Source organism: Rhinolophus sinicus, chromosome 17, assembly GCF_057876585.1.
Source record: "Rhinolophus sinicus isolate RSI-liver-muscle chromosome 17, RSI-T2T, whole genome shotgun sequence".
Lineage (NCBI taxonomy): Eukaryota > Metazoa > Chordata > Mammalia > Chiroptera > Rhinolophidae > Rhinolophus > Rhinolophus sinicus.
This window is the reverse complement of record NC_142517.1, coordinates 152,289,535-152,313,944: the sequence shown is the minus strand read 5'-3', so window position 1 is coordinate 152,313,944 and position 24,410 is coordinate 152,289,535. Positions and strand designations below refer to the sequence as shown.

The following is a 24,410-nucleotide window of genomic DNA, read 5'->3' as shown; positions in this document are numbered from 1 at the left end:
TACAGCTGGTCTGTGGACAGTTTGAACACCGTGTTTCCCCGTAAATAAGACCTAGCCAGACCATCAGCTCTACTGCGTATTTTGGAGCAAAATTAATATAAGATCCGGTCTTATATTATTATAAAACTGGGTATAATATAACATAGTACCAGGTCTTATACTGATTTTTGCTCCAAAAGACGCTTTAGAGTTGATGGTCCAGCTAGGTCTTATTTTCAGGGAAACAGGGTACATAAGGTGTTATGAAACACACCAATTTTGGCCTAGTACTCTGGTTATTTATCAAATTTTCTTACTGCCCCCATTTTCCTATCAGTGAAGGAAGGATCCCTGTTTTCCACTGCAACTTGTACAGAAGAGACTCAGTAAACGTAACATTGTATAATGTATACATTTTAGGAATTCTAGATTTTCAACCCATTAATGGGTTATAAGCCATATATATATACATATATATATTTGTGAATAATACTTATGTATATAGTTGAAACAGAATGAAATTGAGTCAAATGAAAAAGAAAGTATGTATCACTTTGTAATAAGGGTAAATACTGTTTCATAAAACTTTTGTTGCAATTATATATGCACATATACTTTTGCATGTACTGGGTCAAAATGTAAAAATCTCTTCTTTCTGTGGTTTTGGTCAAAAAATTGAAAATACATGTTAGAGCTTGAATCATGTTCTTCCAAAAGGTATGGTGAATCCTAAGCCTGGTTAGAGATTGAAGTTATGCTGCCACCAGCAAAAGAATACCTGGGACTAACAAACTGAAAAAGACAGAAGGATACTTCCACAGAGGCTTCCAAGGGAACATGGCCCTGACAATACCTTGGACTTCCAGCCTCCAAAATTATGAGGGAATAAATTTGTTGTTTTAAGACACCCAGTTTATGGTAGTTATGGCAGCCCTAGGAAACTAATACAACACAAAAGATACACTTTAGTCGTAACTCAAGTATTTTCTTAATTTCAAAATTGTGAAAGAACATAAAACTGTGAACAAAACATTATCACGGCCACATATATTTAGCACACAATAAACATTTTCAGGAGATTCTGCAAAATATAACTTTAACATCTTCATATAAAGCGGTGTCACCTAGTTACTCTTTTTTACGTCATCCTGTTTATTTTTTTCATGGCACTAATCACACTGTATTACGTTTATTTACTTTCTGTTTCCCCTACCAGAAAATAAGCTCTGTGAGGACAGGTCTTGTTTCTTACCATATCCCCAGTGCCTGGCACACAGTACGTTTTCAATAAATACTTATTAAATAAAAAAAAACAGAAAAATTCACAAAATAAATTTTATTTAGCAAGCATTAAATGCTGCTGCTGTTGTCTAACATCTTGTTTCCCTTCCCTTCCAAGAAAAAGTTCTCTGAATAATGAAGAGATTTCAAATGTACAACGATTTTAACTGGTCTCCAACAGGAGTCAGCAAACTAACCCATGGGCCAAATCTTGCATGTACTGCAAGATTTTGGTATATAAAGTTTTACTAGGGACATAGCCTCACCCATTCTTTTACGCTCTGGCTGTGGCTACTTTTACACAGAACTAAGCAGTGTGACAGACTGGATGGCCTGCAAACCCTAAAATATTTATTATCTAATCTACAAAATGGGCAACTCTGTTTTCAGCTATTTCTATTTACATAATGCTTGACATCTAATCAAACATATTCCAAAGACTTTAAGAAATAAATGTTGGAAGTAACTCTTACCTTATTGTAATTCTTGGCTAATTCCAACATCTCTTTGACCACTGATTCATTGTGTTTACAGTGTTCACTGTAGTCCTCAAGGGTCAAACCTTCCATCCAACTCTTCTTATGCAAATTTAACAACATCTGAAAAAATAAACAAAAAGTAATTATTTTCTGGTAGGGAGAGTATTTCCTTCACTTGTCTTGAGAAATAACTTCACAAAAAACTTTTGGAATTAATAAATTTAAATTTAATTTTAACTTAAACTCTAGTAAGAATTCTAAATTTATATCAATATAACCCAAGTAGTATTCCAACCCCATGGTCTTCATGTACGCTGTCCTTCTGCCTCGAGGGTTATTTTCCTCACCTTTGCATGGCTTATCTTCCTCTTTTCCTTAGAGATAGATACCTTCACTCGTCATGCTATATTAAAAAGTCACCCGACACTATCTTAATCATCTTTCTTCCCTTACCCTGTTTTATTATTTTTATAATACCATCAACACCTGAAAAATTTTGTGTTTATTGCATTTCTCTCACTGAAGAGAAATTAACAGGGCAAGGACTTTGCCCTGTTACTTTTTTTTCTTTTTTTATTAGTTTCCGGTGTACAAAGCAATATAATAGATATTTACATCCCTCACGAAGTGATATCTCCCCTGTCCCCCAAGTTACTACCCCTGTGACATCTTATATAACTGTTACAATACCATTGACCCTCTTCCTTATCAAGATCAGGAGGGTCTAGATTCTAGAACAGTAACTAATGATATCAGACACCTGTTGAATGAAACACCTGTTGAATGAACCTACTATGCTACACACAAGATCTCTAACAGTTCATGTAGCTCAGCTTTCAAATGCCAAGATACAAAGGTAAATGCCCCATTTACTGAATGACTTTGTGTCAATCTTTCTGAGCCTCAGTTTAAATGAATTGAGGGCTTGTATTAAATAATCTTCTAAATTTCTTTCAAATTCTAATATTCCATCCATAAGTTTAGAAATTAAAACTTCTTTATTGTCAGAAGGAAGAGTTATGAAACTGGGAAGGAAATCACAAGTTCACCCAGTTTGCAATCACATCAGTAAACTGGGATCAGACCCCACTGGTGATCATGAAACTAACATCTTAGTTCATTGTTTTGCAAATTGGACTCCTTGTTCTGAGTATACATTCCTGGAAGTTCACAAATTTTCAAATTGAGAGTCTAAAGTTGCAGATTATCATTGAATAAGAGTTTTTTTTTACATGACTGATACAATTATGCAGCGTGGAAAAAAATGGTGGCTACAGAATGACTGTTGTCTTACCATTAGAACCAGTATACTTTAAGTGAGATCTCTGAGCCACGAGGGTCTGCAGACATAGTTGGAAATGTCTGAGTTTAGCTTCAAAACATTACTTGTTCAGAGGTTTGCAACTATTGATGGTACAAAGTTTTTCTTAGTCTGGATGTCAAAAACTACCTATGAGATTTTTCAGGACACAAAAGCTCCAAATTCTCCCATGCTATTCCTAGGGTCCATGGAGCAAGAGTAGTTTGCACAAAAAAAAAAAAAGAAAAAAAATTGGAAAAATCCTGCACAAGAAGCTCCAATTTCTTTGATTACTTCCCATCTTTCCCACTGACAGTATTTTAGAAAATACATCCTTAGGAAATTTCGGTGCAGCTGTAACTACTTGTGCTATAAAGCAAGCTACCTATAATTAAGTGTTGAGAACTGGATTTTCCTACCACTTCAAACGCACAGGAAGTTCCCACAGAGCAGCAGGATGACCATGCCTGGACTAGGAATCCACTGGGGCTCTTGGGTAAAGTTTGAAGTTAAGCATACAGGTTGATGGGATAAGAGTAAAGGGAAGGTTTTTGGTAAAGAGAAACCACCTGAACTGAGCTACTAAAACACAAACATTAATTAATTTATGTAAGTATTTTGTGTATTTTTTATGCCAAGGATGGTAGCTAAGTTTAATGGGGTACCAAAAAAGGGGGGGAAATGTTGATGTAATTAGCTGGATATTTCCAAATAGTTGGATGTAAGACATCAGACTGATAAAATATTTTTCTATATGAATTATTTTTTTCAGTTTGTATCTCAGTGGTGCCCCTTTTCACAACCGGTACCTATTCTATGTAAAATTAAAAAGAAGTGATGAAAACAGACTTCAAGCTGTCAACTAAATCGACCAGAGCAGATACAAACTTTGGGACATGAGCAAGCGGCTGGAATAGAGCTTTCGCTGTCTCTCCCCTCAGGCCAAGGAAGAACTAGTCCCCGGAGCCCTTCACGACCTTGCTCAAGCACCTAAGACCTTCAGGTGAGTTTATTGGTGGTTTTGACCTTTTTAAAAAGTGGTTAAGCAAACTTAAAAAACAAACAAACAAGCAAACATAGAATTCTTCTTTCAAAGAAAATCTTATACAGCACATCCTCCCCACAATATATAAATGAGAGTAAAAAATGAGGCGATCTGGTTGAAAGGGGATAGTATGACAGCCCAACTTGCTTCCCTTGGCACTCACCATAAGTGCTAGAATACCCTTCTAAGGTACCTTTGTGGGGGGAACAGTTTCAACTGGAAGAAAGGTCTTGTTTACTACTGATTACTTATCATGTTTGGACTTGAGAGTGTAGATAGAAACCAAACTTACTGGCTATCAATAGTAAGTACTCAGTATTCTTAAAAATTCTTTTTGTTTTTCTCAGAGAGAAATACAAGAAGCTAAGTTGAAGGCCAAGTAATTGTAACAGTAAAGAAAAAAAAAAAAAGCAGTTTAGTTTGTAATTTCAAAAAGCAATATGCAGGGGAACCTGCGAGGCTGGAGGGCAGTGCCCTGGGGCAGGGGGCACTGCTGGGAGCGGTCTGGGAGAGGGCGGGCATGAGAGCAAGTCAAATCCTGGGCCCCGCCCCCAAGGAAAAAAAAAAAACAATAGGCAGACTTAAACATTTGGCATTAGTTGAGAGAAAAACTACACTTGAGATAATCCTAAAATAGTAGAAACAAAAGAATGCTAATCACCAAGACGCTATGTAATTTTAAAAGTAATCAAACTTGAAAATTGCCTAGCATAAACAGGGTTAAGAATTTAGCTCTAAATATCTGAAAACCCCAAATGGCATTTCCCTTTTCACTCACCTTTAGTTTACCCTAGTTAAACATGGTACTTCTTAAAAAGTATAAAAGTATTACACAATTACAATCTAACTTATTCCTTTCAAATTTGGAAAGGAATAAGTAATTTAGTAATTTGGTTACAAAAGGTCATTTTATTGGACAAGATAAATTAATCGGAAAAATCACAGAACTAGGATAAAGATATTTTTAATTTATCATAAAACCAAACTGGAATGTTTGTTTCCTACTTTCTTTCCTTCTTTAGCACCTACCAATAAGGTAAAATGTCTTTACATGTTTCCAATAAAACAACTCTTTTATTTATACTGCAATTCACCAGAAATAAAAAAGTATTTGAAGCACATCAATGAATTCAAATTCAAATACACCAGGTAATAGTTTAAATGGTCTGAAAAAGATCTTTTCCTCCTCTAAGATAAAAATTTAAACTTACCTTCTGTTCCAGTTCATTTTTCCGATAGTTAATAGTAATGGAGTAATAATGTCTGTTTAGTCCATGAATTAATGCCTACAAAGACAAATGATTTGAAAAAGGACAAATTAATATTTTCCATTTATTAAAATAAACACAATTGTCTGAAATTGTTGACATATCCTATAGACAATACTTTTATCATCTTCTAAAAAAGGCTTTTTATCTTAAATAAAGATTACTTTTTCTTTAGCTATAAGTTTAGGAGTTTTAGAGGTATAAGTCACACATCCGTCAAAGGATGATGCAGAACAGCACAAATTCAAGTTTCAGTAGCTCTGCTCAGCTAGATACAGGGTTTGTCTTCATCATCATCCAAATTATAAATTATTAATAATTTATTTCACATAATTTTTATATAATTTACATAATTTAATGATTTGTTTGTAATTTATAAATAATTTATTAAGTCTAATTTTATGATGTCTAGGGAATGCTTTGTTATTTCAAAGGAAAAGTCTATGTCATAATAAGACACATTTTTTCACTCACAACATTAATCTGGGATTTCCCTTTTTATTAATTCAGTTCTAAGTAATTCAAATAATTGTGTCTGCACGTCTCCAAATTAATAAAGTGAAGCTTGTTCTGTACTGGGTCTGTTTAGCTCATGCTCTAATCCAGTGACAAGACAATCTCACTAACCAGATATTTTTCCCACCGCACTTGATCTCCAAGACAAACAAATTATAATAAAAATTTAAGCTAATGGCATGGCTTTATGAAGAAACAATAACCCTGCAGGGGCTCGAATCCATTCACAACTGCTCAAATATCTAACTCTCACAAAAGAAGTTTCAAAGAGGTTCAGAATGGTATCCTGGGGGACCCTCTGTCAGCCTTGTAAGACATAGAAGTACAGAAATACACCTTGGACATATTTTCAACAATAAAAACAAAGAGGGCTTTGGGGTTAACTCTCAGGAAACTACAGATAAAGCTAACCAAAACAATCATCACACACTCCAATCATTGGATTTTTACAGTGTAGGTGTTAAGGTATTGAGGCAGAAGCAGGGGTGGAAAGGAACCATTTAATGAGCACCTAGCATCTGCTTTATACATTGTCTTCTAACCTTCACAACAACCCAGTAAGGTAGGCTGGTTCCCTTTGTATTTTGACAAATGAGAAAAATAAGACACACACCTTAATTTGCCCCAGTTTTATCGCAAGTAAAAGGCAAAGCTGGGATTTGAATCCAAGTCTTTCTGAATCCAAAGCCCATGTTTTTTCTACCATACTATGCTGTATCTTAGGAAATTCTTGGATTAAGTTTTTGTATTTTGAGGATCAGGATGAAAATAAAACAGTCTTATTTTTAAGCTTTGCTAGCAAAAATCACCCCACCAAGTTCTAAACATTTTAGACAGGTACTGTAACAATCCATTCTTATATTCCTAACTTCTGCTATAATAAAATAGTTGATATAGAAAAATAAAAGTCCTAAGAGTATCTATTGAATCCTTAGGCATTTCAATAATCATTAGGAGCAATGAATTAAATTTCAGTGCATAGAAATGCTGTACTGTATAGGTCAAAAAGTGGAACTAATCAGAGCCTCCCTTAATCCATACTCACCTTTACCTAAATCAGGAAGTGCATCCTCTGGTGGAAGAATTAGAAAAAGGTGCCCAGTCCTCCAGGCAGACACAGCCAGGCTCGAGAGTAGAGCTTAGACTAGATTTCATTCAGGTGCCAAGAGGCACTGCCTCTTCATCCAAGTGCCTTTGTGCAATGCCCTAACTACAAAATTATACACGGCAGCCATATACTTAATAGCTATGGCCAATAAAAACAGAAGTCAGCCCATGGGCCCACAGATAGGTCCACATTTTGGAGATTAACTATACTGCTGAAATACATAGTTTGGTATTTGAAGACACTATCTACTCTATTTTCAATTACATTGAAAATGGATAAAAGTAGCAAAACTAACACAGGCAGCATGAAAGATTAGCAGGTATAATAACAAAACATTACAAGTTTAAATGCAATGCTATCCTCAAGCAGTGTTCTACTTTCACTTACTCACCTGCTGGGTACCCCCAGTGCATTTATCATAAAGCGTAAGTAAGTTGGCCATGTGCAGTCCTCTTTCTATATGAGCCCAAAACCACAGCTTCTTTTAGCTCAATAAATAAATTCTGTCAAATTAACCAATCTAGGCGACACTGAATTACAAGTTGTGGCAGCATACGCCAAATATAAGATTAGTTTTACCAAGAGGGAGACTAACCTTTTGAAAGGATCAAATTGTAAATTGAACACAATATACTAGCAAATGCCATAGTATGTCAGGCAGATAAAGAAGAAAGTTATATAGCCAGGAAATGTCTTAAAACATCAATACTTAACTTTTTAACTTGCACTTAAAACATATGATGGACCTTGGAAAAATTAGGCAATTCTTCCTTAAAATAGGGTATGTTCCAGAAGCTCACTCATTAATCAGCCATTTGAAATCTGCAACAGTTTCTCACAGGCACAGTGTTATAAAGCATGGTTCCATGTTATACCGTGTTTCCCTGAAAATGAGACCTAGCCGGACCATCAGCTCTAACGTGGCTTTTGGAGCAAAAATTAATATAAGACCGGGTCTTATATAACATAACATAACATAACATAACATAACATAACATAACATAACATAACATAACATACCAGGCCTGATATTATAAGACTGGGTTTTATATTAATTTTTGCTCCAAAAGATTCATTAGAGCTGATTGTCTGGCTAGGTCTTATTTTCGGGGAAACACGGTAATACATATTACGGGTTAAATAAGCTTTCAGTGGCTGGCCTAGAAAGATAGCCAACTTTTACAGCACTGTTTCTAGGATAATATATTCTGGATTTACCAAAAGCACTTAGCTTACTTGGTTCTTGGATATCCTGACCCTTGTTTTCTTTGCTCTAAGCCTGCCACCCTTTCAAAGAAGCAAGTTCCACCTGGGTGAGTACTCAGTATCAGTCTAAGATGCTATCTATTCTAGATGAAGAATGGTTTGGAGGAGGAACTAGACAAAGGGAAGTTTTGAGATCCTGCTGAATAACTTGCAGGTTATTTCTATGCTTCTTTAGTTAATCTTCAGAGTAGAGCTTTATAATTTTGTTGGTATGACAAATTCAAAACAAGTATACAAATAATCATCACAGTGAAATAAAGTTCAAAAAAATCACCATTTGAATTATTTATATTTCAGATTCATTTATTCATGTGAATTATTAAACTTAGGCACTAGAAATGTCTGCAGGAGAATAGGTATCTGATCCTAATGAATAATTTTGACTAAACCACTAGAGCATAAATAATAAGGAAAAGTAATAAACTTGGAACTGCAGTGATGTATGTGCAAAGGTGGTAGAAACTACAGAATAAAAATATAGGCAGTTTATGAGAGGCGGTCAGCTACCAGGTTGGGTAGAATTGTGTAGAATTCTATTTTATGTAGAGAGATTGCTCCCAATAGTTCCTAAAATAAGACCCTCTGCTTAAATGGCTTCCTACATAATGACTATGTCAGATAAGTAAAAGCAACTAAAACCCACCCTAATCATACTTCATTGCAAATGTCCATGGAGACATTGTCCACTATGGAGAAGAGGTTAGAAATTATACCTCCATACCGTCACTACTCTGGGAAAGCAAGCATATTATAAAATACACAGTTTATGAACTATATAACGTATTTACAGGTTCTTGATACATTAAAAAAGTTTCACACTCTTAAAAAAGTAAGGCATGTTTATTTAGATCTGAAACAAAATGTGTTTTGTTCTTCCCTCTACAGTGGAGAACGCAGTTGCAGAAGGCAAAAGTAGACAAAAGAGTTTTTGCTAGATACCTTTTAGTGCCTTTTGAATTTTGAACTGCATACATATATTATCTATGCCAAAATTAATTAATTAAATTTCCAAGTACAGTATAAAAGAATGAGGAACCCTAGTTATAAATACCAGCTCCTATATTAACTCACTGGATAACCTGGGCAAGTCATGAACTTTCTCGCCCTCAGTTTCTTCACCTAGAAATGACCATAATCGTTCCTTCCAGTGCAACTGTTTTATAACCATTTAACAACTACTGAAAGTAATGTTTTTCAAGTAGCTTTATTAGACAATGCAATTGTACTCAGCACTATACTTAGAGGCTCATAGCCCTAGCACAATGCATATATGCACCAATATTTACTAAATTTCCATGTGGTTGACAACCAGTCTTCACATAAACTGTGGCTCTTAAGGATCTGAAATGTCACTGAAGTTTTTATGCAATAGCTTAAAGTGTTGAGTTATTAAAATAAACATTTGTTAACCCTCAATTCTATAAAGTTGACAATAATGGTCAAATGTTCCAAGTACTATATAATACAAATCTCATATATTAATATAAAAGTCTATAGTACATGCATTATACTTCCCCCTCTCTACCAGGATTATTAATGACTTCTCTTATTTAAAACACGAGAGTTAATATAAACTTGGTCTATTAGCTTTGTCTTGTGGTAAATACTTCAATATTATTATTAGTGCTTTAAAAATAACATTTTTCTAAAAGTAATATATGTTTCACTGTAGAAAGTTTAAGAAATATCTGGAGAAAAAAAAAAACAAAACAAGAAAAAGATTCCATAATCCTACTACTCAGAGGAAATCAACACTAACATCATGGTGTAACTATATAGGCACAGTTTATAAAATACATGTTTGCAAATACTAGAACTTGTTTATCTTATTTTATAATCTTTTTCTTACTTAACATATTTGGAACTTTCCTCAAATTATTAAATAGTAGTCTCCAACAGAATCACAATTTTTTTTACCACTACTTTAAGAATAATAGTTAAAAAAAAAAATCAGCATTAGAAATGCATAGTAACCACCAGCATGAGTGCTAATGGTTGCTGTTAGGTTTCTATCCCCACTATAGGAAAGTTGGTTTAGGAGCAAGACTCATCTCAACAGGAACTAGTTTTCCTTCAAAATAAAAGGCATGGCCTTTTTGAATGGCTTTTGATCCCCGAGTTAAAAATTCTGCTAACATATATTAAAATTCTATTGTGGATATTACCATTCACTTCGGGTTCTTCTGGGTTGCTTTCTTTGTAGCTTGTCTTAGAAAATTAAGAAACTGCTTTAAGGTGTAGCTTTGTTCTGTCACTTTTTGGCTTGATCCCATTTGAGTGTTTTAGTATTGAAATCGTCTTAATACTGTAAAGCACCCAGATAGATGTCATTCTGATGGGCGCTATATAAACTGTGAAATAAATATATTTACAGATTTTAATTGGAAGGCAAAACAAACTAAAATAAGGAAAAACAATGATGCTGTAGCTATTATGTACTATATACAGAGGTCCTTTTAACTTGGGTTTGGAACCTGCTTTATAAGGTTCATCTTAAATTACAGACTATAAGGTAGGACCAAAAAATACAAAGTGGACTGGTGTAGGAAAACAACAAATTTTTAATACTGATTATACTCAGTTCTTAAGGTTAAAAAGCAGTGTTTAAATTTAAAAGCTGAAATCTGCAACAGGTGGCTGTTGACTTGCAATTAGTAAAAACTTCTGGCAGAAACATACCAGAATAATCACAGTGATCTTGGATTGTGAGAAGCTACTTAACCTTTTGCAAAAAAATAATGAAGTAGTATGATGCTATGGGGGTTTATAAGAAAGGTCATTATCACAGCCTAAACAGGTCCAATAATATATTCTCTTGGAACATGCAAGCATGGGCTTGTCTGTACCCAATCATAAACACTGGTAGCTTATTTCATACTCATTATATTCTGCAGTTTTCCCTGATTTATACATTTTTTTGTTTTCAAAAGGAACACACCTCAAATCCTTTGAAACAAAACATTTCACACTGATGAAGATTTCAGACGAGTGACTGCTACGAAAGTACATGTCTAAAAGTATAAAGTAATCAAAGTATAACCAAGGCTTCACCATGGTTAACTGTCAAAACCACAAGTCCCCAGAGACAATGTATGACAGAGCAAGGTTTCAGAAGGGGAGCAGCAATAGCTACTATAGTCTTTGTCCTATGTGTTTTATGTAACCAAACATGGTATTTTTGTCCTTTTAATTAATCTTCAGAGAAGCAATTAACTATGTAGGCACAGGTTGTGGTGCATTTAAAAACACATTTAAAATAATTTCTGCAGACAATAAAGATTTGTGTTAAAACAATGTGGCACGTGAATGATACAAAGAAAACAATCACTCAGGAGGATATTAAGTGTCTGAATAACTGTAACAATGGTGGTAGACATCACTTCGAACAAGATATAAACTCTAATCAAAGGTAATATATAGATGTGTTTTGTAGGTGGGGATTCAACAAAAAGATAGAAAATGTTTTAAGTACTATTTAAGAACTGTTTCTGGGAATCTCATAAAGTTTACACCAATTTTCCCATTATTTGCTGCTATGAGAAATATCTACTAACCAATCAAGAATCAGAGCCCTAATGCACTCCACCTGAAACCCTTATTGGTCCTTTACTATTATACAATGCTAACGATACAAAGCCATAAGTCTGCCTCAATATGAAGGCTCTACTATTCCCCCAAAAAGGGTGTCCTCAAACTGTTAGGAGAGTTTAAAGACTCCACTAAAAATTGACTCATATATGAGCAAATCTAACGTTTGCAACAATACTTCCATAATCATCTTTGAAAGCACAAGAAAAATTCATTGTAAACAAAATTAAAATGCTAAATATTAAATCTTAGAATGGACATTTGTAACAGTTTTTAAAATGCAAAACAGAGTTTTAAACACATTATCAAATATAGGCATTACCTGGATAGATGGCTTGTTTAAGTGACCCAGATTTGAGGTTGTTTGTCTTGGTTCATGTCCTAGGACCATCATATTAGCATTGATCAATCTGAAGGCATCAATAACAACCTGTAAAAACAAGGTGTCAGGTCAATTCTTTTTTAAAAAGCAAGTGATGATGCCAAGCAACGCTGGACAAGGCATGATCAACTTGCATCTGTTTCTGGCCTAGTTCCAGAAAATCATTTAATTATAATATTAATAAAAAAGAACCTCCTGCTGACTGTGCCATCAGCACACCACCCTCAATCTTGTAATGTAAGGTGACACCAATTATTGCAATTTTCATGAAGCAATAAAGGAAAATATTAACTTTGCATCTTTATTATTGAAATACGTCATTATGACACTTACACCAAACAGCCTTCACTGGTGTGCATATGTTTGTCACCTAAATTTTACCTAATCAAAATGAATGACAAAGAAACTAAAACTGAAAGTGAGCACGAGCTAAGGGACCACATCTAAAGCCCAGCCCTGTCACATCAATTATACCACCACACTACTTGAAATGACAACAAAATTACAACCAGCAAGGCATTTGCTCCATGTATTCTCTTCTAGTCAGATACCTTTTACTTCTTGCGACTATAAAAGACTTTATACCTTGTCTGATGGCCTTAAATGTCCAAGCCACTGTCAAGAATAGGAAGCACAATACAAGAAAACCAAGGTCGTGTGTGCGTTAAGCCAGGAACATGGTATAGAATGATAAGGCCTTAAGTACACAGTAAAGAAAGAACAATAAGTATCCTCTTTGTGCTAAGTGTATTCAATATGTCTGTACAGAAAGACTTCAGATTCTCACATGATACAGTATCATCTGTTAGCTCTTATACAGTAAGAGATTTAACAAGAATCACATACTATCCTATTGCTTTCTTCTGTTCATTATCATGGATTTGAAAGAACTCATTAAAGCTTTTAAATGTTGTGAAGTTTTAAGTAAAGCACTGGGACTTTAAGATAGATGCCTCTTTCAGGGAATTGAAATCAATAACCTAGAGAAAAAACTCAATACATTTGTCACATAAAAAAATCTTCAAGCAGGATAATATAGTATTTCTAAGTTTGCTATCAATAGTGTTAACTGAGATTTATCAATGTTTTAAAAGCTACGCTAACTAGACTAGTTCTCATTTGTATAACTGTTTGAGGATACCAAGAGATTAAAATAAAATTTATTTTCAAGTTAAGCCAAATGAAATCTAATCAAGTCTGAAAAATCTGTTTGTAATAAGTGTTAACTACACGCTGTATGCTAAAGAACAAGATTTAAAGAAAGACAAAAAAAAAATCACCCTTTTGAAAAGGCTGCCACAAAGGGTCCATATTACCAAAGAATACAAACTTATACCCAAAGCATTACAACAAGTGAATCAATCTAGGGCCTCTGTCCACTCTGGTAGTCCAAAAATGAACAAACTAACAAACAAACAAATAAACAAACAAAAAAACCCAACAACTTTGATTTATGCTTTTATTTCTAACAGTCTGAATTTCCCCAAAGATTTCTCTTGCCTCGAAATAAAATCAAGTATCCCCAGAACACACATGACTTAATAGTTTGTGGAAACTTTTTCCTTTTCATACAGTAACTGTAATCCAGACTTAACTTTCACATTTATATTTAAATAAGTATGGCTGAGGTTGATAGCTCTTCCTTATATTTAAAAAAAATTCTAATTATGTTTTCCCATAAAGCAGTAAGTACTAATATCAAACATGCTTTAATCAGATATAATAAACACTTTAAAAGAGTTGTTAAAAAATATATAGAAGTAAAATTTTCTACGAAGAAGCACACATAAAGTAAAACTAAAATGTAGGCAAAAAATAATGACCATTTTGAAAGATAAGTGTACAATTTAAAGACAGAATTAAGAATTGTCACCCTTACTGGTAGTGGTAAGTACTTAAGAGCAAAGCATCATTTTGGTCCAATTGTGCTTAGAATACTTTGATTCCATTTTAAGATTTCAGTAAAATCATCTGTAGAAAAACGACCACTCTATAAAACTATGAAAATTCCATTATACATCACAACAAAATGCCATATACTTTTTTATACTGAATGATTTCAAACTAAAACAGCAGACAGCTAGCTACTTTACATGCAAAAAAATCTCTAAAATATTTCTCTGGATTATTGTAAGTAGGTGTGAAACTTCACAAAAAGGAAATGAAAATACCAGATTAGTAGATATCATGACCAGTTAAAAACATCTGAAATAAAAAATTTTAAGCTCTATTAAAAAATTAAGAGAAAAAAAAACTCAAGAATTTAACATACCGTTCAACTAATAAATAATGGCCTATGTGAAATGACATGCTTAGATTGACAATTCCTGAGTAGAAATATGATAGCCAATAGAAAATGAATACTTTACACCAAGTTTAAAGGAATTTGCTGCCATCACTATAGCAACTGTCCTAAGGAAACTAACATTTTCAGCAACCTGCAGACCAAAATTAGATTTAGTACGCAATAAAAATATAAATATGGCAGTATAGCCTACATTTCCATTTCTGTACAATTTTCTAATTGCTTTTTGAGCTGTGAGAATAAGTGGGTTTCTCCTTTGGAGCAAACTATCAAAATAGACTCATTAATGTCCAGTGCACTAATGAGCAATGGGTAAAGAAGGTGTTAATTATGCCACACTAAGATTCAAGAAAAAGCCCTAGTGAGCACTTGGAGGTGTGTATAAACTGAAGGAGTTTCTCCATGTTTATGTATTTATGGCATGATGCAACAGAATGACAGCAAAGTGGTCACTCCATGGTTAAGAATGGAAGTATTAGATACGATATGCTGAACAAAGAACCTCTAAGGATTAATTAAGGCATTGGGTGGGGGCAGAGAAAATCATCCAATTTTTGGATCTACGTGATTTTCTAAACAGTTTGTTTTAAAATATATGTATACATTAAACCAGCTCAGTTTATGCCTTATAAATCCAAATAGTAATTTAACCAAAAAACTTTACACAAAAACTACCTCCTTAATGTGTAATAACAAAAACTTGCAAGCTAGAGTATGAAGATTTTCAGGAATATGATGCTCGACGTTTATAATCCCTTTCCATGCTGAAGTCCTACATACCACATTGAATCTCTATTCACCAGCCTGACCATTTAATTTTTTCTGGTACAAGTGCCTTGAGACTTTTCAGAGGTCACTGCAACAGTAGACAGCTTATAACAAAACCATTAGCAGTTTGGTTAGCTTAGGGAAACCTCTTACTTTCCTTTTTTGTTTATTATCACTGCATGAATCTGCAGCATATGATAGTTTATAATTTCTCAGGCTTGTTAAATTCATGTTAAAGGTCTGTTTTCTTGTTGAATAAATTTTGTTCATATAATGCTGCCTATTTCATACACTCAGTCTTTAATAGCACCTTTGGTCTATGCGCAACTCACAGATCAAAACAGAGGACTAAAATAGGGGTTGATGATGCTATTTACATGTGTGATTCCTGCTGTCTTCTTGTTAGTAGCTTTAATATAATAGAAGACCTTGTCTGTTTTGTAATTAACACATCTTTACTGGAGAGATATTTGGAAGTGATTGCTGTGAATATACTGGTTAGTAAAATAAACACAATCACACACCACTTTCTGTTATCAGACAAATTTGTGAATTGTACACATTATATTCCAGATCAACAAACTGTGATATAACAGCCAAGTAGAAGACACATATTTATATAACCCTTTATTTTTCTGAAAATATGTATTCACTCTGACCCTGCAAATATAATTAGCTTGTGGGATGTGCAGATTTCAGTACCATGGTTGCTTTACTAATTGCAACTCTTGGAAATAGATACTAAATATTTGGAAGCTGCCAATACAAAATAAAAACTGCATCTTTTTTGTACATCTGTCTCAGCTTATAAAAGCAAAATAGTTTTAAAAACAATACTGTGTTCCATATTTATTCCAAGCACACCCAAGGGTCAAGGACCTATCATTTCATTTTAATAACGAATTTGGTTTAAGACTCAAAACTGTAATTATTTTTGAATTCAGTTTCATCTATTTTCTTTTTTTTTTGGCTTCTTTCATAAGTATAGTACAATTTATCCAATATGCTATTTATTTTTAAATTTGTGTTTTCATATCAACTGTTAGGTCACTAAATTTCTAAAGCACCACCATATAGTTCCCAATTTTTAAATTCAAAGGAGGCTATTTTTTAAGTAAAGCTCTTAAAATTAATTTAATACAAAGATACCTGAAAGAAAAATGCATAAGCATGTCTGACAGAAGTTACTATAATTCATAGTCACTCTCTCATTCTGCCCTTCCTCTTTTTTTTTTTTTTTTAACAGTAGCTGCTGCCTTTGGCACTTCCAATTGCACCTGTATTGAAATCAATGACTATGAGAAGTGTTTACATATAAAATGAACTAGAATAAATTTTGAAAAGCTTGAAAAAAATTTTAAGACCTCAAAATCAATGTCAAACATTGAAGAGGAAGAGTTACAATTCAGTTACCAGTTAAGTTACATATTTAAAATCATATAAACCCACCACCATATAAAAAGTCTCTAAATGACTATAAAAGCACTAGGTGTAGAAAGAAAAGCAACACCCCGTATCAAATACCCTTTATCACCTAGAAATGACCTGTTATCAACAGCTTAGGTTGTTTCGAGATTCTTTAAAAATTAAGGGTTCATGTGACCTGGGACATACTGCTGGGCTCTGGGGTCATTTTGTTACTTCTGCAGCCATGCACTGCCAGACATCCACCAGAGAAGAACATCTTATGTCTCTTGTAAGCCCACAGCATAAAAAATTCAAAGAAATCTTACTTTTTTATGCCATTTCCAATGAAAAGCACTAAGAACTAAAACTGACTCATGCCAAATGCATATCACCGAATTGCTGTGATTTCTTAGTCTCAAGTTTGCAACACGGAAATTATTTATAAAATGGCAATTTTAGCTCTGGAAAAGAAATTCCTAAGTGTGTGTACATTTTATTTCTTCATCCTTGGAGAGTTGCTTACTGTAGCTAGAGATCTGTAGTACAACTTCAATATATTGGGAGACAAAAAAGGGGGGACGTGGTGTAACTGGCATAATGCATTTTTTTTGACAAGTGAAGACATGCATCAAAATTCAAACAGTAAAGCCACAAGTTTTGAGCGTATATGACTTAATGAAAACAAATTGATCTTTAGAAACTAGTATGGCAAAAGGTAATTAGACATTTTTAGATTCACGAAACTTTGTAAAAAAACATAGTTAAGTCAAAGCTTGGCAGGATTTTTTAGTGTATGCATGTAGTCAGCATGGTATAGGTGTTTAAATGCTTGAGACACTCTGCTGTCAGAATCCTTCCTAAGTTAGAATTCTGGCTCTATCACTTGCTAGCTAAGTGATCTAGGAAGTTATTTAACCTCTCAACGTCCCATCTGCACGTGAATGACACCTCAGAGTTGGTGATATGATTAAATAAAATACTACGTGTGCCTGCCTCCACAGTTCATAGTGTTATTAACTGGGGCAGTCATGGGGTTGCCCAGTTAAGATCTCCTTTCAGTAGAACCTGCTGTGGAGAGCACAGCTGACTCACAACCTCCAGATGCTATACCCCTGGAACCTCTCGGGTTTTACCCCAGGTCACCCTTCCCTGGGGCTGCTCTCAGGCAAGGACTGAGCACAGTAGGGGTCCTAGGACCTCGCCATTCCTGCCAAATAAGGGATCCCTCTAAAGGGAAACTGTATCAAGGACCCCTATAAGCCTGGCTGAAACTTTGTTAAAAACGTGTGTGACGCATTTCCTACCCAATCCTGCCTTCCCTTCTCCGTCCACAGGATCAGACCTGTACTGATGTCTGAAGGGTCTCCCCTTTATTCATCACAGGTGTTTCCCCTAGTAAATCTCTCGCATATCCAACTCCACTTTGAAATCTGCTTCTTAGAGCCCCCAAACTGACAAAGTAAACAAAGCAGAGTACTGCTACTGTAATGTACTGTTAAAGTTAGAAAAAAGCTACCCTAAAAATTAAACCAGAATTGTAACTTTGGCATCCACAAACACTTGGCATATGAAAACATCAAAGGAAATTAGGGAAGGGCATTTAAAGACATATTTCCTTAGGAAAATTCCTAATTAAAATAATGTTAAAAAACATACAGTTATACTGAGTATTATCTTTTTTAATTAAAATGACAAATGCCTAGAATCTTGATACTCCCGCAAGGTAGGTATTTCTAGACTTGTGTGTGACAAATAGTGAACTTAAAAACTGAGCTTCTCAGGGGACTGTTAATGAGCTATGTAAGAGCCTGTCATCTCTGGGTCACTGGTCTGAATACAATTCTTCTGGTGGCTACTCAGTCAGCCTACATAAAATGAACAAGTGATTTCAGATTCCTTTCTAGTAGACAAACTAAAGCAACACAACTGCTATGCTTATCAACAGCTCCGCATAAAGTAAAGGAATAAAAGGATCTAGAGACTAAAGGCTGGGGCTTGACCATGTCAGTGAGGAAGTAGGGAGGGTGGATGAAAGGACTTACGTAGTTCTGGTACTTTAACATCACCTTCAAAGAAAAATGCAAATACATCCTCCAAACTGCCATCTCTCAATAGGCAAAGTCATGTTCGTAAAACAAAACATATAAAGGTCAATTCCTTTTCTGTGTATCACTTTTATGTATTTTATTGGGCTTATTAATTAAATGAGTGTGTAGAAAGTATCTCGTCTAATCTCTCAACAACTAAAAGTAGGTATTAATATTCTCAATTTATGGATGAGGAAACTGAGGCTCGGAGAACTTGGATAAATTCAGTGAGATGACACACCAGCTGATGATACCATTATGATTTGTACATACACAGCATGCCAAAGCCAGTCCTGTTCATCACCAAGCTATTTGATGTAACAGTTATTCTAACACAAAAGCAAGAAAAAACTTCTATTAGATTCAGTTAATTGACAGCAAGTTTAACGTCTTACTCACTATTGAATATCCATCCCCCAGTAGAGTACCTGGCACATATAATTTGATGCAGGATAAATATCTATTGAAATGAAAAGCTCCAAGAAAGCATTTTTGGATACTGTTTTATATAAAGTTTTACCATTCATGTTTATTGTTCCTTTCAAAAAATAAAACATTCATTATCTATAAAAATCTGATCACTAGGCTTTATAAAACATACACTTCCCATTTTCTTATCACGGCTCAGTTTTGAATTCATGGAAAACTCCATGGCATGCTGAACTGAAAAACACCAACATCAAAAAGCACGAACTTGTGTTTAACTTGGAATAAAAACTGCACATAATAAAGCTATCTGAAATGTAAAAAGGTGGCAGTGGGCATCTACTAACCAGCTTACTTATAGTCCAAGAATGACCACTGAAGAACAACTATGACTTAGAAGAAAATTTACCACCATAATCAATTCTATCCTCTTTGGGAAATCACAATGATAACATATTAAACCTGACAAAACTAAGTCCCAGGTGCAGAAACAGCCTCACAATTAACAAGGGCTAATGTCAAATCATTTGAATATGATCTTAAACAATATATATGGGCTATGAAAAGGCCTCTTATACAAAGTCATGTTTCCATCTGCTGGCAGTAAGGACAGGGAGCAGACCTTACTCTTCTCTGTTTCCAGTGTATGCTTGGCATACAATAGTGGTCAGTAAGTGTCTGTTGAACGAATGACCAGGGATCATTAGACTGGGGAAAGAAAAGCACTCAAGAAGCAAAAGAGTTAATAAATAATATTCTTATAGATAATGGGACACGGTTTTAAAGGTTTTCCTGTATCTTTACAGAAACAGCTGGATTCAAACTAATCCAGCTATTGAAGCACATCTATATCACTCAAAATGCATAGCCAGTACTAAACAATAAATTAGCTCAGAGATTATATTATTAATGTAGAAGCTCTAAATTACAAGAACCACATTAACAACTGTTAATTTTATATAAGATTTATGCTTTTTAGAATTGTAAACATAAAACTGCTTTAACATTCCTAGCTGACAATTTCTGATTATATCAGTTAAATATTATAAACTATTAAATTTGTCTGTCAGGGATAGTATAAACACATTAGCACCTACAATATTTTCTTTAATCCTCACAGATTAAATCTGTGTTATAAAACTTCAAATTGATAATAACAGTGAAAATCAGGAACAAAAGATAATATAGTAACTAAACTCGTTCCAAGAGTTGGGTGAGTATGCTCACAGTGCTATACTAAAATATTAAAAGTAGAAATAGAATTTTTTGTGTCCTTTTTTCTATTTTCCTCTTTCAATGTGGAAAACTAGATGAAGAAAAGGTGTGTGTGTGTACACAATTTGAGATTAGGACTATCCACCCCTAATTGACCCTTATGGGATAATGATCAAAAGAAAATCTGAATAACAGCTATTGTAAATCTTTTACTACCTTCAGAAGACAAATGTCATGTTAAACTTGAACTCTAGCTCTAATTACATACAATCCAAATTCATCAAGGCTAATGTCTATGAACAAACTGGCTCACTGACCTTATGAATTTCATGTATTTAATAAATGGCTCTAAGACTGCTAACATATAAAAATTACTTTAAAAAACTCACAAAATTAACTGCAGTTTTTTTTCTAATATGCTGAAAGCCAGAATTGATAACAGGTAACCACTGACATTCATTCCTTGATTTTATTTTATAAACAAATATTTATGAAGAAAACTACTTTTGCCAGACACTATATAAATTCCAAGAAAATGTTTCCCCCAAAAGAGGCCCCAGTCTTGCGAAAGAGACAACACAGACAGATGAATAAAACACAAAAAATGGTTTTAAGTACAATATATTAATCATTTCAACGGACAGAAGTTTAATGTAATATATTCATTTTCCTCTTCATCACATGCCCCAGAGAAATATGCTGGAAGATAGTAAGTGCTCAATAAAAATTAGCTGAATCAGGAGAGCATTCCTAAATTAGTCAGGATGTAGAAAATACATAAGGGAAAGTTTTCATTTCTTTTGTAGTCATTACCTTCATCTTCCTGAAGTAATGTGAGCAAGTTAGTAATTAATTTATAGACTTGTTCTCAACAAAACTTTCAGAAGTATTCATTTAAAAAATATGCTAGTTGTAATTTATTTTAAGCACATTATTTTAAGCCCCCGAATAACAAAGTGCCATTTATTGCACACCTCCTATTATGGCACGTGCACTGTAATCATTACATATACCACTTCATAATACTCTGAATACTATGAGATAGTTATAGATGAGAAATCTGGAGCTCAAGATTAGGTAACTTGCTCAAGGCCATGCTGTAAAGAGATAAAAATTCTAATGTAAATCTGATTCCAAAGCCTATGTTCTTCATTACTCTATGCCCTGCCTTATGATATTGAAAAAAAAAACCAAAAAAACGAAGAAATAGCTAAAACAAAACTATTATTTAAGCAGTTTAAAATCTCTACCATCTTAAAACTTTCTAATACAAAATTTCTTGGATAAATAAAATATTTGCCCCCTTACCCTGAAAAAGACATAACCTTCTAGATATCTGAAAGTAAAAGGTCAGATCTTATAACATTCATTCTCTAACTCTTTTCTCCTTTATTTGTATTTATTCTTCAGGGTCCCATCTTTTTTGTAAAACACTGATTTTAAAAAAACAAACAGCAAAAACTACTTACTTTACATTCTAATATATCTGTGAAACAAAAATGAACAAAGAGGTGAATACCACCCGGAATGATATTGTTTCCATATTCTTCCCCTGAGGTACAAGCTCGTCTTTTCTGAGTGATGTCCTGTCCATCCATCAAAGCTCTGTCCCAGCCTCATCTACTTTGTGCAGCCTATACCGATTTCTCCCTTCTTCTAATTTAATTTGCATTTACTATGTTTGCTATACAAGCACTACTTTATTGCATATTGGCATATATAAGGTTGTGAGTAAGTGTTGATTTATCTCTAGCAACCAGTTGCATACTTAATTACAGGAAAAAAGCAGGATCAGTATAATTTGTGTTCTATCAGTATACAAGGTAGGATGATTCTCATATAATTAGCAAAATGTTCTCTGGCTCACTAGTAATACTACGTGTATATGATTTATCTTCTCAAAGAGACAAAGACCATTTTTTCCTTATTTTGTATCCCAGAATCGTTAGCACACAGCACATCAGGTGTACCTACTGATGAGTTGATCTGCAACTAGATAAACATCACGTTTTAAAAATCCATTGAGTATTTCTGATCAGATTAAATAAAACATTTTCAAGATAACCCAGCCAATGTTAATATTTATTTGGACGAAAGGGTTATTAGTGTTATTTATTTTTTGTTTTCAAAATAGAGAACAGACACACAGATTGATGGGAGTTAGCAGGTAACATTTGAACATTTTACTGACAGGAATTCTGACAAGAAAGTAAGTTCTCAAAAGCAGTAATAGCTTTATGCTCGTTTTATGACTATGCACACAGTGATCATTCTTTTTGCCCTAAAGAAGTATAGTTATATTACAAGTTGAATTAACTTCTCAATTTGCTGCTGGATCAAGTCCAAGTTGTAGGCTGAATATACAAGACAACAAAACATTAAGTAAGAGGGTGTCACTGTGCCACTTGTGAACTGAAATTTAAAATATTTGAATATGTGTATTTTACAAATAAACTAAAACAGAATCTTAAAAACTACTTCACTGATAAGTTTGGAGTAGAGCTCACTGGTAATTTCTATGAGCTTACTCTCCATTTAAATTATGAATTTTATTATCATTGATTTTCACCTATAACATTTTAAACATTTGTAGAATTATAAAATATATGGAGTGATATGGATTTTTTATCATGATATGGTATATTTTATTATTTACATCAGTCTCAATGTGTGGTACTAGTGATGTCAGAAAAGCTGACAGGGATGAGAATGTCTAAATTGTTTTTTTATATTAACAGAACAAATACTACATGAGAAAAATCAATTAATATATAATAACTACTATAAATAGTACAGAGAACTATTGAAAACTTAAGAGAAAATATGTAGCTCCTTCTTCTGACTTATGCTGAAGGGCATGACACCTATTCCTAAAAGTTAAGAAAGGCCTTGCGATGACCTCTGGTACTCATTTTCTATTCCTGAGTTACTGTAATGATATCGTTCATAATTGTCTAATATTAAAGAGCCAGTAAACCAGTTTGAGCTCTGCAATTTTATAAACTTAGATTTGTACCCTTTTTAGACTGCTTAACAATGGTATGATTTTATGCAAAGTAATCTCTTTGAGCCTAATATTTTTGGTCTCTCATTGATAAATGGAATAATAACAGTGCCTAACTCCAGACTTACTGAAAAGAATAAATAAGACAAATTGAAATGGCTATCACAATAATATCTGGCACACAAGAGTAATTCCATAAAGATATAGTCAAGTCACATAAAAGGAAATCAAAAATTATAAATTGAGATTATAAAGAAAGAATCCATGCTTGTCTTATCATTCAAAAAACAGAGACAATAGTAGGATTTATAAAAATGGAAATATAAAAATATATAGGAAAGAGGTATATGTGAACAGAGACCCAACTTAACCATTTTCATACAGACTGCCATTTTAACTCTTGATCTAATCATTGCCTTATTAAATATTTTGACATCTTTGAGAAACCAAGTACAAGGAAGAAGGGGGAAGTTCTATGTTATTCTTCAATTTTTACAAGTTTATATAGTTAAGTTTAAAGATTTAAATAGAACACTGGCCATGGATTTACTAGCATTTAATTTGCTTCATGTTTGAGAATTCTTGACACTGGGAGAATCATAAATTATAACCAAACTCAGACACTTTATAGATGAAGTTATATAATTAGCAAAGAACTAGATCTTTTTTCAGGTAATATAATTGTATGAATCTATATGTTAAGTACAACAAATGATATGAATCAATGATACATATTTATACTAAATTTTTTCAAAAATATTTTAATACTTGTGATGTCATAATTTTAGATATATTATTTTTAAAGCATACATTTTACCACATGACAGCAGTCATGTGATACAAGTGTATTTTTAAATGTAATACAGCCTTTTAATATGAATTATAATTAATTAGAAATAAACAATGCAAATTCCAATGTTATATAATACTTAAACTAAGTTTGGAAACTAAAACTATCATTTAAAATATTATAAACAAGATAATCT

General features: G+C 33.6%; 1 protein-coding gene across 1 annotated transcript in view; it reads right to left on the bottom strand.

Annotated features, from left to right (window-relative positions):
• Positions 1 to 24,410, bottom strand: part of PSMD14 (proteasome 26S subunit, non-ATPase 14) — an 81,166-nt gene that overhangs the window by 11,132 nt on the left and 45,624 nt on the right. The window contains exons 8-10 of the mRNA XM_019727278.3: positions 12,153 to 12,260; positions 5,296 to 5,370; positions 1,734 to 1,859 (exon numbers count right to left, since the gene is read on the bottom strand). Coding sequence (XP_019582837.1) covers positions 1,734 to 1,859; positions 5,296 to 5,370; positions 12,153 to 12,260 — 309 coding nt within the window. The remainder of the gene's footprint in view (positions 1 to 1,733; positions 1,860 to 5,295; positions 5,371 to 12,152; positions 12,261 to 24,410) is intronic.